At 57.2% G+C, this 16,186-nt stretch overlaps 1 protein-coding gene across 1 annotated transcript in view; it reads right to left on the bottom strand.

The window, feature by feature from the left end:
- LOC309685334 (E3 ubiquitin-protein ligase TRIM36-like) overlaps positions 1-15,069 on the bottom strand; it is a gene marked incomplete at both ends in the record, with an annotated part of 28,834 nt that extends 13,765 nt beyond the window's left edge. The window contains one exon of the mRNA XM_082501114.1: positions 15,064-15,069. Coding sequence (XP_082357240.1) covers positions 15,064-15,069 — 6 coding nt within the window. The remainder of the gene's footprint in view (positions 1-15,063) is intronic.
- Between the last annotated feature and the right edge of the window lie 1,117 nt (positions 15,070-16,186).

The raw sequence follows: 16,186 nt of genomic DNA, 5'->3' as shown, positions 1-16,186 counted from the left end.
GGGGAGACCCCCAACAGGCATCGCCCAGGTGCCTCCCTCCCACACCCACCTTGGGTACCCCTCACCTCCCCCTTTGAGCCCCCACCCCTCCGCCTTGCAGATGCCTTACACCCCCCTTCAGCGGCCTGCTGCCCCCCCTCCTTGCACACCCCCAGCACCCCATTTTAGACACCTACCACCCTCCTTACCCCCTCCAACCTTGCAGATGCCCTTCACTCCCCTTTCCATGGCCCTCACAGCCCCCCCCCCTCCCCCCCGTGCAGATGCTTTGCCTCCCCCATTTGCCCCCACCCCCTGCTCCCCCTGTGTTTCCTCCCTGCCATGGGAAATGCCGCAGTGAGCAGCCATGGAGCATCCTCCAGCCACACCGGCGGCACGGCCCACCCGGGGGTACCGGGCATCCCCCTCCCTGCCCCGGTGCCGCTGCCTCCCACCTGACAGCTGAGGACCCCATCGGCCCATTGCTGCCGGCGGGCATGGCGGGGCTAGGGGGAGATAATTGCTTGATAACGATACTCTTAAGACATCCAAACAAAACACCAACAAAAATCACTACCATCACAAAAATGAATAGGTTTCGCAATAGGCTTTGCAGCCGTCAGCTCAGGGCAAACTCAAAGCCATGCAAGATTTTGTTCAACCATCCGACTTCTATTGCCTCTCGTAGATTTCTGCCATCCAAGTAGAAGGCAAATTAATTTTTCTTATTTTCTCTTTTGACTGATTCCCTGTCCAATCAACACACCAAGGAGTAGATCGCATGTAATGCCATTCTCCGTGTTCTGCCGTCTTCCAAACGGAAGGGAACTGCATTCGAGAAAGTGCTCGAAAGCCCAGCAGTTATCACCTCTGTTTTGGACCCGCGCTTCAAGGAGATGCAGTTTCTCAGTCCCAGCCTGAGAAGCGAGCTGCACCAGCCAGTGAGAACCACGCTGTTGTGGGTTTGCAACCACCAGTCCCCATCTGCCACCCAGTCTGGGGTGCCAAACTCGGATTCCAAAGCCACAGGCGCAGATGCCGGCAGCCAGCTGCCTGCTCGCAAGGACCCATGCACCAGCGCCCCATCTCAGAGCATCTATGACATCCTTTTGGGGTAGGACCCGAGGAGAGCATACCCGAGATCCACCAGCAACTGGAAAACTACATCCTGGAGCCCCTCTGCAAGCGCAGCACCAGCTGCTGTGCTGGTGGAAGAAGAACGAGCATCGCTTCCCGGCCATGGGGCGGCTGAGCCAGCAGTACCTCGCCATCCCCACCACCGCCTTCCTGCCAGACCATGCCTTCGCTGCCGGGGAAAGCACCCTGGAGCATCGGTGCACTGTCCTGGCGCCGGAGAATCTGGTCCAAATTCTGTTCTTGCATCCGCATTCTGATTTTTTAGAATGCACAATTTTTGGGATGGCGACTGAGAAATTAGGTCTTGTGGTTCCCATTGAAACACCCATTAATTCATACAACCAAAACCCAGCCACATGAAAAGGCGATGTTAAACCTCAGCCCCGAGGGAAAAGAAATGTGCCCAACGAGGTGCTAAAAGGCGCTCTGGCAAACCACCCCCCCTCTCCAAACTGCAGTTTGCTCCAGGAAACTGACAAGTTTTCTTCCTCTGCAGCCTTAGCGAGGCTGTAGATTTTTCCACCCTGCAGGGAAAGAAACAATCCTCAAAAGCAGATGTTATTCTGCCTGCAAGGAAAGCTTTAAAATATTTTTCTTTTTTTAAAGGCAGAATGCCTAAATGGAACATCCGAGCTGGTTTCTCCATGAAAATAACACTTTGCACTTGCACAGCAAAGCAACGCTCATTAACCAATCTCGGAAAGCTTTGCAGGCATTAAGAAACACTCCAAGTAACACACCTGCGTGCACCCTGTAAGCACACGTGCAAAGAGGAATCCCTGTTTACGCACCCCGGCTATATCAAACCGCACTATTTCCCTGACAAGCCATGATGGAAACGGGCCACGCTCCCATTCCTCGGCTCCAGAGCTCCGGCGATGCCGGGATCATGCCGACCCTCACCCGCTGCGGGCATCAGCTCTGCTAACACCCCGCTGATGGGTCAGCGACAGGAATCTGGGAGCAGGAAGGGGATTGTACCACCCAGGCTCCCCAAAATCCCCCGCACTTAAGAGGAATGAGAATCTCAGGCTCCCCTAAGCCACCACTCACCGTGACCACTGCACTAACACCCAGAGCAGTTTTTAAGCAGCACGCACCAGGTTTAACCTCCACGCCTGAGAAAGTCCCTGTCCTGAGGGCTGCCGGTCCCCTCGGCCCAATGCAGGAGGCAGCAGCAAACCCCTCCAGACAGGGCAAGAGGTGCTTCTAAGAGTGACATCCAGCTAATAACCAAAAAGCACTTAAACCAACCCCAAACTTTGGAGACATTTAGTCTTGGACCAGCAGCAGCATGTTGCTCAGTAAAGCACGCTTCCACGACTCCCCTCAATTAACCGTCACCTCCAGAGCAAGACCTCTGGAGGCGAGAAGTTCGTGTAGGTTGACTCTTGACGTCCCTTTCCCTCCCACAGGCAAAGAGACCCCAAGTATTTCCACTTGAGAGTGCAGTTCCCCTTCCACGGGCACCCAGCTCGCTCTGCAGTTTTGGATTATCACTCAGCAGGGAGTGCGGGAGTCGCGGCAGCAGTTGCATCGATAAGCAATCTGTGCAACAGTTCCTAAAACAGGGGCTGCCCACAATCAGAAGTTGACTCTTTGGTACAAACTCCCTCCACACCAGTCATCACACAGGGGGAAAAAAAACAACCAAGCTATTGTAGGGCTCAGTATTACCCATTTCTCCGCAGCTGGGCAGAAATACACACTTTTGCGGCTTTTCCCACACTGGAAAATTCAAAGCATTAGTACTAAGAAAAAGCCTTCTTTTTCTAATGCCTCTGTTGGAGGGCTCCGGAACGTGGTCTGCAACGAGCGAATATCCACACAAAAACAAGCCCCAAAAGTCCCACAAAGCTGCTCTACCTCTTACGGTTTATTGCTGGGGTGCCCACCAACACCTAAACCCACGTCCCACCCCCCACACGGTACATCCTTTGCCATTTTGAACTTTGCCGCAAAACATTTTACCATTTTCCACCCCTCTTTCTTGGGAAAAGAAAGAGGGAACGAGACAACTCCAAACCGCTCTCTTTTATTTGATTTGCAGTGATCTGACAACCCCAGCCCTTCCCGCTGCCTTAGGCTTTGGGAAACAATTCAAGGGTCCTCAGCCACCAGTAAGGAACGAGCTGTTATTCATGGGCGAATCAGTGGAAACAGCAGCCCCGATCATTAGGAGAAAGTCTCATTTTTCAGTCATGGATTTTCACGGGTTTTGTTTTCAGGCCACCCAAACAGGGCGCGCTTTTAGAGCCATCAGCAATTAAATTCTCTGTCCCCTCCAGAAAAGCCTTTTCCTAAAGGCGCTCTCCTTCCAAGGGCAGACCCACAAAAAGAAGCCCACACTGCTTAATCCATTTCACAGAGAATTTCAAATGCAAACAACAATTAAACAGGACGTCTTTTCCCCGCTTCAGGGAAAGCCAGTAATATACACCTTGGCAACAGATTTAGCAAATCTATCATTGTAATGCCTTTGCATTTCCCATTTCCACCTGGAGAGCAGGCTGAAAGGACTCTCATAAAAAAAAAAACCAAACCAACCACAAAACATATTCCTGTCTAGGGGGTAATTTTATGAAACGATTTGAACACCTTAACAATTTGAACATCTTTTTACAGGTACAAGGCAACAAGAAACATTCTCCAGGTGAAAAAAAAGAAAACAACACCTATTCACCTCTTTACCCCAAAGATCTTTTCACCACATGGATTCCACCACCAATACACAGCTGCTAAATATCCCCGGCTGCTGCCGATCCGTAAGAAACCCTTCAAAATACAAGAGAACGCCGAGCCCGGCATGCTGACGGTGCTGCCAGGGCTGTGAGTCGGAGCTGGACAGAGTTGCAGCCCCTGAGGTTGAAATCAGACCCACGTTTAGGCACAACTCGGGGTTTTAAGCCTCGCTACAAACCAGCCCCCCGCTTTTCAAGAAAAACAGGGAGATTCACCTCAAAATAAACCACGTTCTCGACGCCAAAGGGGCGCTGGTACATGGCCGCCGCCGCCCTTAGGGCCAGTTCCATGGGGCTTTGCTTGACCTGGAGCAGAACTCGAGGGCGTGAGGACAACAAGCCCCCTACACAAAATCTAAAAAAAAGGAAAATTTAAATAAGATTTGCTGTTATTCACCCACCAAAGCCTAACCACTACAACTGGCCCTTTCACAACCAGGCCTGATCGCAGAAGAAAACTGGAATATCCCAATTCCCGGTTCAAACACAAGGCGTGGAGCTTCCCAGACCCCACGTGTGGGCTGGGCAGACGGGGGGGCTCTTCTTATCAAAACCCGCAGGAAGAGAAAGGGCAGGAGTGTTTTCCCAGCCCTGGAAGAGGCTGTGGGGAGAAGGTGGGAGGGAGGAAAAGGCTGCCCAGGAGTGGAGTCAGGGGAAGGAGAGGGCTCCATCCATAGGGGAAACGCCATTCCTGGCCACACAGGAGGCTGCGGGACCACCCTGGGGATGGATTTGGGGGCTCTCCCTGAGGGAAACACTGCTCTCAGCCATGCAGGAGGCTGTAGGGCAACGACAGAGATGGATTTGGGGCCTCTCCCTGAAGGAAACCCCATTCCCGGCAACGCAGGAGGCTGTGGGGACACCCCGGGAACAGGTTTGGAGACACTCCCTGAAGGAAACTCCATTCCCGGACACACAGGAGGCTGTGGGGCCGCCCGGGGGACAGATTTGGGGGCTCTCCCTGAGGAGAGCCTGTGGGGAGGAGGGAGGCGGGGGCCGCCCCAGGGCCGGGGCCACTCCTGGAAGGGGAGGGGGGGATCTCCAGCCGCCCACGCGGGGCTGCCCGAAGCCTGAGGAGATGAAAAGAAGAGGAGAAAAGCCAAGAGTTCCCTCACCGCCATCGCCTCTCACAGCCCCGGCCCTCCCCGCCGCGCCTCATGGCGGCTGTGTGCGGTGTCACCTAAGAGGGGGGCGGGGGCTGAGGCAGGAAAAGGCGGGAAGGGAAGGGAAGGGAAGGGAAGGGAAGGGAAGGGAAGGGAAGGGAAGGGAAGGGAAGGGAAGGGAAGGGAAGGGAAGGGAAGGGAAGGGAAGGGAAGGGAAGGGAAGGGAAGGGAAGGGAAGGGAAGGGAAGGGAAGGGAAGGGAAGGGCGGCGCCATTTTGAATGGGAGGAGAGGGGAAAGGGGGGGCGAGGGTGTGAGGGGAGTAGGTGTTGTGTGAGGGGGGAGTGGGTTTTCGGGAGAGGGAGGTTTGCAGGGCTGTGAGGTGTCTGTGAGAGAGGAGGCCCCGGAGGGAGGTGAGTGGAAAGGGCTGTGTGTGAAAAGAAAAGCTTTAAGGACAGGCCGGGCTGGGGAAAGGCGGTGGGCCCTGAGGGAGGGCTTGGGGACCGGGGCCGGAAGCGTGGGTTTGGGGGCAAAACTCTGGGAAAGAAACTGCAGGACAGGGCCAATCTGAGTATACAGTTGAGCGAAGCTTCTAGGAAAAGGTGACCAAAGGTGCCTCTTGTCCTTTTGTGGGCTGGTTTTGTCTAAGTTATTCATGCGAGTGGACTTTTGCCACACGGGATGGGAACTTTCGCTTCCCGGGATAGCTGATGCCCCTGGATAACCACCGCCCGCGAAGCACTGCGAAACCCCGTGATCAAAAATGAGAACAAAGGCCGGGTTTTGCCTCTCAGAAGGATCTCTAAGCCCCATCTCCAAGCTATTTTCAGTACCTTTCTGGTTGTTTTCTTCCCCCCCATCCCCGTGATATCCGTCGGGGGGGCTGGCGGAGCTCTGCAGGCGGATGTCCGGCTCATTTTGGGGAGGGCTGGGATGGTTTCGGGCTCGCATTGCCCGACGCGGAGAGAAGCTGTGGTACGGGGCTCGTTCTCCTCGGCGCGGCGCGGCCCCGCCCCCTCGCTCGCGTTTGCCGCGGCGACGCAGGGGGGCGTGGCCCGGGTTTTCGCCTCGGCACATGCGCGGGTGGGCGGACGTGAGGGGGAGCACTTCCGGTGTACGGCGGCGGGCGGGAGCTGCGACGGTCGGTACCGGGGGAGACGGGGGGACCGGAGCCGAGGAGGGCGGGAGCGGGCGGGCGGGGTGGCGGCGGCGCGGAGGTGTGCAGGGCCAGTTCGGGGGGTTTGTGGGGTGGCGGGACCGGGCTGGGGGGCTCGGGGGGCGGTCTGGGCCTGTTTGGGGGTGGCGGAGCCGAGTGGGGGGTCCCCGGGGGAAACAGAGCCGATTCAGGCCACCCCCCCCCGTCCCCCGCTGCCGCCCCCTCACCCCCCGCTCGCTCCCCGCAGGTGGCGGCAGCCCCGGCCGCAGCGCAGGGTGCCCGGGGCCGGCCTGGCGGGGCGCTTGGCTCCGCTCTGGGCTCCGCTCTGAGCCCCCCCCCCGCCCCCGGCAGGTCAGCCCGGCCGTGCCCCCTTCGCCCGCCTCCAGCCCACGGCCGAGTCCCCCCAGGTACCCCCGAGATGGGTCGGGGGGTGTCAGCGCTGGGCCCCCTGAAGCGGGGGTGGGTGGTGGGCACGGGCATTGCTGGGAGCCCGTGGGCAGCCCTGGGACCCCCTTAAAGCCCACGGAGACCCGCGGGGCCCCCTTGTCTCCCCCAGAGCCGACGGGGAGCCGTAGCTGTGGAGTCAGCTTAAGGAGTCTGCCCTAAGGACTGCTGCTTTTTGGAGCGTTGGGGGAGGGGGAGGGTTGTCGGTGTGGGGAGTGGAGGTGTGTGGGAGGAGTCCCGTGTCTTGAGGGAGGTTTGGGGATGTTGAGCAGATTTGGGGGAGTGGGGGAGGGGTCCCCTCACTTGGAACCCCCTGGTTCTTCTAAACTGTGGGAGGCAGCGGGCGTAGGGGGAAGGCAGTAGAGTGGGTTGCTGTGTTTCAGTCCTTGGTTGAGAGTCAGCGACTCTGCTCCCTTGCTGCTCAGCAGACTATTAGCTCCGTGGGGCTGTTTCTCCAGGCAGGCTACGACTACAGAAACGGACCGACTTCCTCAGAAGGGTTGTTAGCGGTGACGTCTCCTGGGAACGTACTGCCTGACATTGGATAGACCTGGCACCACGCAGCAGCTCAGAGCCCCACAGCGTATGCTGCCGCTCTCAGTTGGCTCCATCAAATCCTCTGACCTGAGAATACCAAAGGTACGGAGTTGAAACGGGCCCTTCCTCACCCGCTGAGTCAGATGAACCTTTTTGTGCCCAAGTTGGCTGGGGACTGCTCCTGCCTCGCCGCCTTCAGGCGGAGCATGGCTGTGAGCAGGGGAGCTCAACACAGAGTGCTTGCTGATTGCACCTGCTCCCTCGGGGGAGCACCCGCAGCGGTGGGATGGGAGGAGGGAGGACAGCACGAGGGCTAGAGACAAACATTTTATTTCTTTAACGTTTCACATAGGGGGTACCCCAGAGGGGTTCCCGGCCCCACACCCCACAGCCGCTCAGTATTCGGGGCACTGTTGGTCTTCTGGGCCTGGCGCTGTCACCACTTGCAGGGCTGGCAGAAGCAGACACGGCTAGTGGCATCTCCACCAGCCCTTCAGGTAGCCCCACAGCCAGGCGCAGCCCTACCGTGGGCATCTTCCTGCCCTGCACAGCCCTGGGTCTGCCTGGCCACACTCCCTGCCCGTGGTCTTGCAGGGTTCCTCCCTCTTTGCCTTCAAGGCCTGGAAAGCGCAGGTGATCTCCCGCACCCGCTCCACCTTGTCCATGTCCATGGCTGGGGGCCTTCTGGGGGACAGTTGCTCGTCCGTGGGCCTCTGTGTCCTGTCCATCCCCTGCTGGGGAACCCACTCTTTCTCGGTCCCTGCTGGCAGCTCCTGTGGAGGCTCCTGGCTGAGGACCAGCCCCAGTTTCCCCACTGCCCCACCAGCAGCCATGGGAGAGCGGGGGTGTCCTGAGTGTGTGAGCACCACTGGCTCTGTTGCTGCACTGGGCCAGGGCTCCAGGAAGTGGTAGAGGGAGCTCTGGGAAGAGGAGCTGCTCCTCAACAGGCTGCTGCAGTCCTCCGAGTTGGCCAGCGAGCACAGGCTGCAGGGGCTCTTGCGGTGGCCCTCGGGGGGCCCAGGAGCCCGGGGGGTGCCTGGACCAGAAGGAGCTGTCCCCACTGATAGGACCTATAGGTGGCAGAGGAGGGCAGGGGGACTTGGGGGGGGGGGGACAGGGGGTAGAGAGAGGCATCTCTGCTCGGATGGTATATGGTTGGCAGGGAGCCCAGTGGGTCCTGTGGGGCCCGGTGCTCCCTCCTCGCTGCCTCCTCGGTTGCCCTGCAGAGGAGGAGAGAGAAGAAACCCGCTGCACCCCGTCTCCTCCGCTGGAGCCCGCGGGCAGCACCCCTTCCTCAGCAGGCGGGCAGGGCTGCCCAGCACAGGCAGGGCAGGGCACAGGCTGAGGGTCTGGGGCAGGATCTGGGGGTCTCCCCCACACTCCCTGCTTCTCCTGCGTCGACTTGAGCTCCCAGCCTTCATCTGCTAGCCAAGAAGCTGCTGAGGGAGGGGACGGAGTGAGCGGCCGGCAGCCCCCGGCACAGCCCCGGCTCAGGGCTGCCGTGGGGTGTGGGCTGTTTGCATGGTGCTCGGTGCCAGGGCCACTCACCGCTCTGCTCCTCTGGGCGGGCTCTCGTGTCCGTCGTCCCTTGCTTTGGCTTCTTCCAGTCCCTCTGCAGGACCCCGGGAGCTGGGTGAGACGGGAGCAGCTCCCAGCCCTGCGCCACAGCCCCCAACCCCTCCCCACGCTGTGGCACAGTGCGGTGCAGCAGTCGCCTACCTGGAGCTGCTTGGTCCGTAGCACAGAAGAGACCGCGCTGAGCCCCATCAAAAGCATCACGAGCGGAGCCAGGTGAGCTGTGGGGGGGACGTTGGAGTCCCCCCTGGCACCAGCTGCGGTGCAGCCGCGCAACCCTGGGGTGCCCCCCATGGGAAATGTGAAAGAAATAAAATGTTGGTCTCTATCCCTGGTGCTGTGGTTCCTCCTCCCATCCCGCGGCTGGGGCTGTGCCCCCCTCAGTGCCCGACCCAGTGGGACAGGCTGGCACTGCTGGCACCCACCAACCTGGGGGGTGGGGGTGTCGGGGGAGCTGGGTGGGCTGGAGAAAGGGAGGAAGCACCTCTTGAAACCAGCTTGGCCCTCCCCAGCCACAAAACCCTCCCCAGAGGCACCAGAGGGGACCCCCAGATCCTTGAAGGGCTGCCCCAGACTCCCTCTGGCCTGCAAGATTCCCCCCCAGGGCCACATAAGGGCAGCCCAGGACCCCTTACAGACAGCCCAGTGGCGTCCCAAATCTGGGTTCTTCACCTGCTGGGCAAGCCAGTAACACACTGTGTGGGAGCAGCCAGCCAAGCCGGTTTCAGAGCACCAGAGGTGAGAGGCAGGGAGCTGCCATCCCACTCAGCTCCATCTCTGCCGTGCCTTGGCTGTGCAGAGAGAACTTGGGGGGAGCTGCAAAACAGCTCAGCCCGGGCTTATCTCAAGATGGCACAGAACAACCAAAACCAAATGGCCCTTAACAAACAAAATGCCCCGAGTCCCATCCCACCACTCCTCCTGTGACGTTGAGCGCCGGACATCACAAATTGGCAACAGAGACTTCGCTATGGCACCACCAGAGGGAAATATCCCAGACAGTGTAATCCACTCGGGCATAATCCTGCACCCTCACCGAGTCAGGAAATATAAACCGCGGGGTCTGGGGAGACAAATGGGGAATCCTCCAAGGATACAGCTGGCCCCTAGGAGATCCACGCCCCCCCCCCCCATCCAGGACGCTGTACAGGGTAACTTCCCCGGGATGGAGCGACCTCACCTGAGAGAGAGAGGGTAAGTGACTAAGAAACATCCGTACGGTATATGCCATGTGATTGAGTTTGTGACTGGTGCACTCTTCTAAGGTATTAATATCTAGCGCCCTTGTGGTTTGTGTTGCTACTTGTCGGGGGCATTTGTAGCTCGCAATAGTGGATCCCGCTAATTGCTTCTAAACTGCAATAGTGAAATCGCCATCGCACACGCAGAACTTGCAATAGTGATGTATTGGGCCTGTGAGCGAAGTCCAAAGAAATTGTTAATTTGAACCTCTCAGTGAAGCCCCTTTTCCCGTTTCGTCACACTCCCCGAGCCACTGGGTAAAGCGACACCTGGCAAAAAACCCACCACCACCCCAAAAAAAACCCCACAGCACATCCCCCACTCCCCACCCACCCCTTCTCCCCCCATCACAGCCATGGGGCAAACTCCCACCACCACCCCCCCAATCTCAGCTCGGCCGTGGCCCCCCCGAGACACTGGAACAAAAGCAACGGAGAGCGAGCTCAGGCTCGTGTGAGCTGGAGAGATTTCTCTTTGTTTTTTGATGTTGTCGTTGGGTGGGATTTGGTTGGTTTTTTTCACAGAACACTTTGCAGTGTGGTGTCGCAGCCCCCAGGGCCGGCGCTGGCACCGCCACCTCACCCCCGGCTCTCGTCCCTCTTGCCCGATGGCTTTCACCACTTTCCTTGCTTGGTTTGGTTGGTTTTTTTTTTTTTCCTTTTTACCTTTCTTTTTTTATATTTGGGGTTTTTGTTTCCTTTTCCTTTTTTTTTCTCTTCCCTCCCCTTTTTTCATTTTCCCTTTTTTTCTTTTTCCCCCTTTTTTCTTCCCCCCCTTTTATCTCCTTTTTCTCTTTGTTCTTCTTTCCCCTCTTTTTTTTCTCCCCCCATTTTTTTCTTTTGTTTTTTTTTCTTTTTCTCTTTTCAAACATTTCTCAAGCTTTCTCCAAAGGAACAGCCCCTGGCTCTCAGCCAGCGGAAGGAGACTATGGAAGAGCTCTGGCACCCGTGGGATTGCATTCCTTCTCCCGCCTCGCACTCAGTAAGAGTGTGTTTTCCAACTCGTTTTTTTTTTTTTTATTAAGAAAATAAACAAAAATAATGCTCCATCTATCAGTTTTACAAGGCATAGAAAATCTGTAAAAGGGAAACAGAAGCGCAATGTTCTGAGGTATGAAAACCTGAGGTAGTTTTTGTGTGTGGATGTGTGTGTGTCATTTGGGGTTGGGGGTTGTGTGTGTTTTATTTTTGAAATTAAAAAAAAAATAATAATTTTGCTAGTGTTTTGTTTTTTTTTTCTCCCAGCCCTGGGCTGACAACCTCTTGGAAATCTGTTTTCCCCCCCTGCCCCTCTTTTCCCACCTTCTCTCCTTGCAACCGGGATCTTTCCCCAAAGCGTTTACGGCCGAGCACGGCCTTTCTTTAACCTCTAGAAAAGCCGGCTTGTGCTAAAAAACAAACATCCCCCTCCCGCCCCCACCCCCTCTGAAATTAAATAAATAAATAAATAAATAAATAAATAAAATCCTTACAAAACTTAAAAATCGCTGTTAGTTTTGTTATCGTTACATTAATTCTAAAAACTGATGAGCCGCTGCGCTGTGTGCCGCAGCCCAACCTCCCCCCCTCAATGCTGGGTGAGCTCCTCTGGCCATGCCTGGGATGAAAAACCGGTGGCTTTTAGGAAATAAAAAATTAAAAAAAAAAAGAATAATAAAACCTCTCTTTCTCTCTCTCTCTGCCTGTGTTAGTCCAACTGAAGGGAGAGCGTCGGGAGGCGAGGGAGGAGGAAGGGGGAGGCTGTGGGATGGAGAGAGCCCTCCCCGTACCCCTCGGCTGTGCATCCTCGCAGCACTGTGGGGAATGGGGGTGGGGGGTCTTTGGTTTGCACAGGGTGGCCATGGTGGGGGCTCAGCCCCATCCTTACAGTGCTGGGGAGCACGGGGCTACCAGGCGCAGAGTCCCTCCCCCAGTGAGGTGCTTTGGTGTGTTGAGGTGTTAGATGGGGTGGCACAGCCCCTGCCCGCCCCGGGAGGGGGGACACCGCCGCTCCGGTGGCACTGGATGGGTGGGAGGGAGGGAGGGAGCAGAGCTCTGGGAGCCATGGAGAAAGGTGTGGGGGTGTCCCTCATCGTGGCAGCCCCCAGCAGCCCTACCCCGCCACCCGGCCACCCCAAGGGACACCCAAGCCCCATCTTGGTCCTCTCCCCGTTGGGTGATGCCCTTCCACCCACCTCAGAGGTGTGCTCCTCTCCTGCGGGGGGGACGCCCAGCGCTCGCCTGGCTAGAGAAGCACCGGGGGGGGGTGCTTAGGGGGCATCTGAGCTTCCCAGTTACAAGGGCGTAATTAGTGCACCATTAATAACCATTAATAACGACTTTGGCTCTGCTAACCAACTGCGGCGAGGCCCCCACCCCGCTTTAGCACAGGCTTCCTGATGCCAACGCCTCCCCGAGCCACTGGGTAAAGCGACACCTGGCAAAAAAACACCACCACCCCAAAAAAAACCCCAGACCACATCCTCCACTCCTCACCCACCCCTTCTCCCCCCATCACAGCCATGGGGCAAACTCCCACCACCACCAACCCCAATCTCAGCTCGGCCGTGATCCCCCCGAGACACTGGAACGAGAGCAGCGGAGAGCAGCTCAGGCTCGTGTGAGCTGGAGAGATTTCTCTTTGTTTTTTGATGTTGTCGGTGGGTGGGATTTGGTTGGTTGTTTTTCACAGAACACTTTGCAGTAGAGGACAAAAACGTGGTGTCGCAGCCCCCGGGGCCGGCGCTGGCACCGCCACCTCCCCCCACCTCCCCCCACCTCCCCCCTCCCCCGGCTCCTGTCCCTCCTCCTGCCCGGGGGATGTTCCCACTTTCCTTCCTCGGTTTGTTCGTTTGTTTGTTTCCTTTCTACCTTTCTTTTTTAATATGTGGGTTTTTTTTTTTCTTTTGCCCTTTCTCTTCTTTCTCCCTTTTGTTTTTCGCTTCCCCCTCCTTTTTTCTCTTTTTCCCCTTTTTTTTCCGATTTTTTTTTGCCTTTTCCCCCATTTTTCTGTTTCCCCTTTCCCCCCATTTTTATTTTTCTCTTTTTTCACTTCTTCCCCCTTTTTTCTCTTTTTCCCCTTTTTTCTTTTTCCCTTTTTGTTTTTTGCTTTTTCCCCCTTTTTTCTGTTTCCCGTCCCCCCCGTTTTACTTTTTCTCTTTTTTTACTTTTTTCCTCTTTTTCCCCTTTGTTCTTTTTCCCTTTTTTTTTCTTTTCCCCCCTTTTTTCTCTGTTTCTCCCTTTTCCCCCGTTTTAATTTTTCTCTTTTTTACTTTTTTCCCCTTTTTTTATCTTTTTCCTCTTTTTTCTTTTCCCAGTTCTCCCCCCTTTTTTTTTTTCTCTTTTTAAACAAGCTCTCTCCCGAAGGAGCGGCCCCTGGCTCTCCGCTGGCAGAAGAGCCTACGGAAGAGCTCTGGCACTGACACGGGCGGGAACACCCACTCACACATCGCAGCACAGCAGTTAGTTTGGCAACACCCCCACCCCCTGTCACAAGTGAGACCCGCACAGACAAAAGGCTCCTGAGTGAGGGCACTGGGGCAGCCCCACCTTAGAAGCAGCAGAGGAGCAGAGCCGTCCGGAGCCATCAAGAGCACAGGAAGGGCTATTCAGGGCCTCATTGTCTGCGCCGAGTGACCGTCTGCTGAGAACCGCTCTGGCGGCTCAGAGCTCAGCCCCAGCAGCAGTCTGGAGCCAACGGGGAAAAGTACACTGGGAGGAAGACTGGCAGCCTTCCTCCACAACGCCCCGGAGAGAATGACTACAGTGCTGCCTATTCCCATCGTTTTGTCCAACTCGTTTCTTTTTTTATTAGAAAATTAATAAAAAAACCCTCCAACTCTCAGGTTTCCAAGGCACACAGAATCTCTAAAAGGGAGACACAAGCGTGAGGTGCTGAGGTACCCAAACCTGCCCACGTTAGTCCAACTAAAGGGAGAGCGTCGGGAGGCGAGGGAGGAGGAAGGGGGAGGCTGTGGGATGGAGAGAGCCCTCCCCGTACCCCTCGGCTGTGCATCCTCGCAGCGCCGTGGGGAATGGAGGGCTGTGTGTTTGGGGGGGTCTTTGGTTTGCTCCCCTGACCTGCTGGGGGTGGGGGAGGGGGGGGATGTCCGGCGGCGGGGTTACATTCATCGGGCGGTGCTGGGCGGCACGGCGGGAGCCTCCCTTGCTGTGCTGCGAGGCCGGGGCTCCCGGAGCGTGTTTCTGCTCCTGCTGCTTCACCTGCTGGAGCATTTCCCTCATCTTGCGCTGTGCAGTCTTGGGGAGGAGAGGGGAAAAGCAAGAGGTGGGGGTCAGGGCACTGTTTCTCCCCCCACCAACCACTCCCGAGCCCCCATCGAGCATCTCGCTGCTCCCAACTTGTCACTCTGGACAAGCTGTAATTAATTTCAGGTTGGTTGGTTGGCTGTTTTTTTAACTTGTGCTTCACTCCTCGAGAGAGCCTGAATTTTTTGGGGGGTCGCCATGCCACCTAAGTGTACAGGAGACAAGGTTATGGAAGATGCACCCAGGTGGGATGCGCATGGATTTGCCCGCACCGGGGAGTCCATTCACACCCCGGGTGCTGCTCTGCACAGCATCCAAAACACCCATTTTTAGATCAATCAAGCCAATCTTCAATTTCAGCGCTCGCACAGCCGGGGGGAGCTACCGAAACACCTTCAGTGCCTCTTGGGGACACAGGGACCTCCCAAAAGAAGAGCAGCAGGTCGCTCGGGTGGTGCTGGGCTCAGCAAGCCCCACACCTTTCCTCGGTGGATGAAAGCGGCCGGGGAAGATCAGGTAAAGCCACAGCCAAACCGTACCTGACTGGCAAAGAAATGCCCAATGATTTTAACGATGACCTCCTCGTTCTCGTCCAGGGTTTGGTCTCATGGCACAAGGACTTCCGCACTGGTTAAGTTTTGCAGTTCGTTCACCTGGAGCGAACCACAAGAGGCTTCTGTTGTGGAAGAGCCAAAATCCTCCACTGCCGGTGTCACCACGGCACCAGGCACTCTGTGTGTCTCCCCCTTCCTTGGGACCAACGAGAACCACCACCAGGACATGGGGGCTGAGGGTCAAGACGTCGCTGAAACCACTGTGCACCCGGGATTTGTCCCCCTGGGGTGGGCAGGGGTGATGGGTGATGCCCAACTCTGCGTCCCCGGGGCACCACCACCTACCGTTTTGCCACCATTGCCTATCACGTGGCCGGCTGCAAAGGAAGGCACCTTGATGTGGGCTTCAAGCTTCACTTCTTCTTTCGCGTTAAAGAAGTTTGCCTCTTTCAGCTTCCCAAATATTCACCCCTGGGCCTGGGGAGGAGACGGACGGGAAGGAAAACCATCAGGCAGCGCCCGCTGTGCCTCTCCATCCCCAAAGCTGATAATGTCCCCACGTCCAGCAGCATCAAAACCAGGGTACCCAACAAAGAGCTCCCCCGGCGCTGAGGGAGGCCAAGCCAGGCTGGCAGCACAGTGGTGACCACAGGGACGCCTGCGACTTGTCCCTTACTGTTCCCCCCCCCCATAGCCCCCACCCAGCGCACCCTGAACTGAGCCTCGGGCGGCCCTGTGATGATGACCATCCGCTCGCTGCCCTCGGGACCTTCTGCCGGGGCGATCTGGGGAGGGATGGGGGAGAGGGAGCATGAGCGCGGCCCCCACTTTGGCGAGACCTTCCCTCTGTGGCATTTCCCCCCCAGTGCAGGGCAACCCCCCCATGCAGGAGCATCCCCTCCCACCCGAGCCGGGGTGATAACCGGGTGCTGCAGGCCTGGCCTTCTACTAACGACAGGCTGGAGAGGTGGGCACATGCCAACCTCATGAAGTTCAGTGAGGCCCAGTGCAAGGTCCTGCACCTGGGTCGGGGCAATCCCAAGCCCAAATCCAGGCTGGGCGGAGAATGGATGGAGCGCAGCCCTGGGGAGAAGGACCTGGGGGTGCTGATTGATGAGAAGCTCAACATGAGCCAGCAACATGTGATCGCAGCCCAGAAAGCCATCCATATCCCAGGCTGCATCAGAAGTGTGGCCAGCAGGGCAAGGGATGTGGTTCTGCCCCTCTGCTGCGTTCTGGTGAGACCCCACCTGGAGTACTGCGTCCAGCTCTGGAGGCCCCAACATAGGAAAGACATGGACCTGCTGGAGCGGGGCCAGAGGAGGCCACAGAGATGCTGTGAGGGCTGGAGCCCCTCTGCTGGGAGGACAGGCTGAGCGTTGGGGTTGTTCAGCCTGGAGCAGGCGCCGGCCGGGGGGGCTCCGTACAGACCTGAGAGGTACACCCAGGAGCTCCATGGTGGGAGAGAAAACGAGG

Source organism: Vanellus vanellus, assembly GCF_965231255.1.
Source record: "Vanellus vanellus genome assembly, contig: HAP1_SCAFFOLD_59, whole genome shotgun sequence".
NCBI classification, from domain to species: Eukaryota; Metazoa; Chordata; class Aves; order Charadriiformes; family Charadriidae; genus Vanellus; species Vanellus vanellus.
Note: the sequence above shows the minus strand (reverse complement) of the source record. Positions and strands in the feature narration are given on the sequence as shown.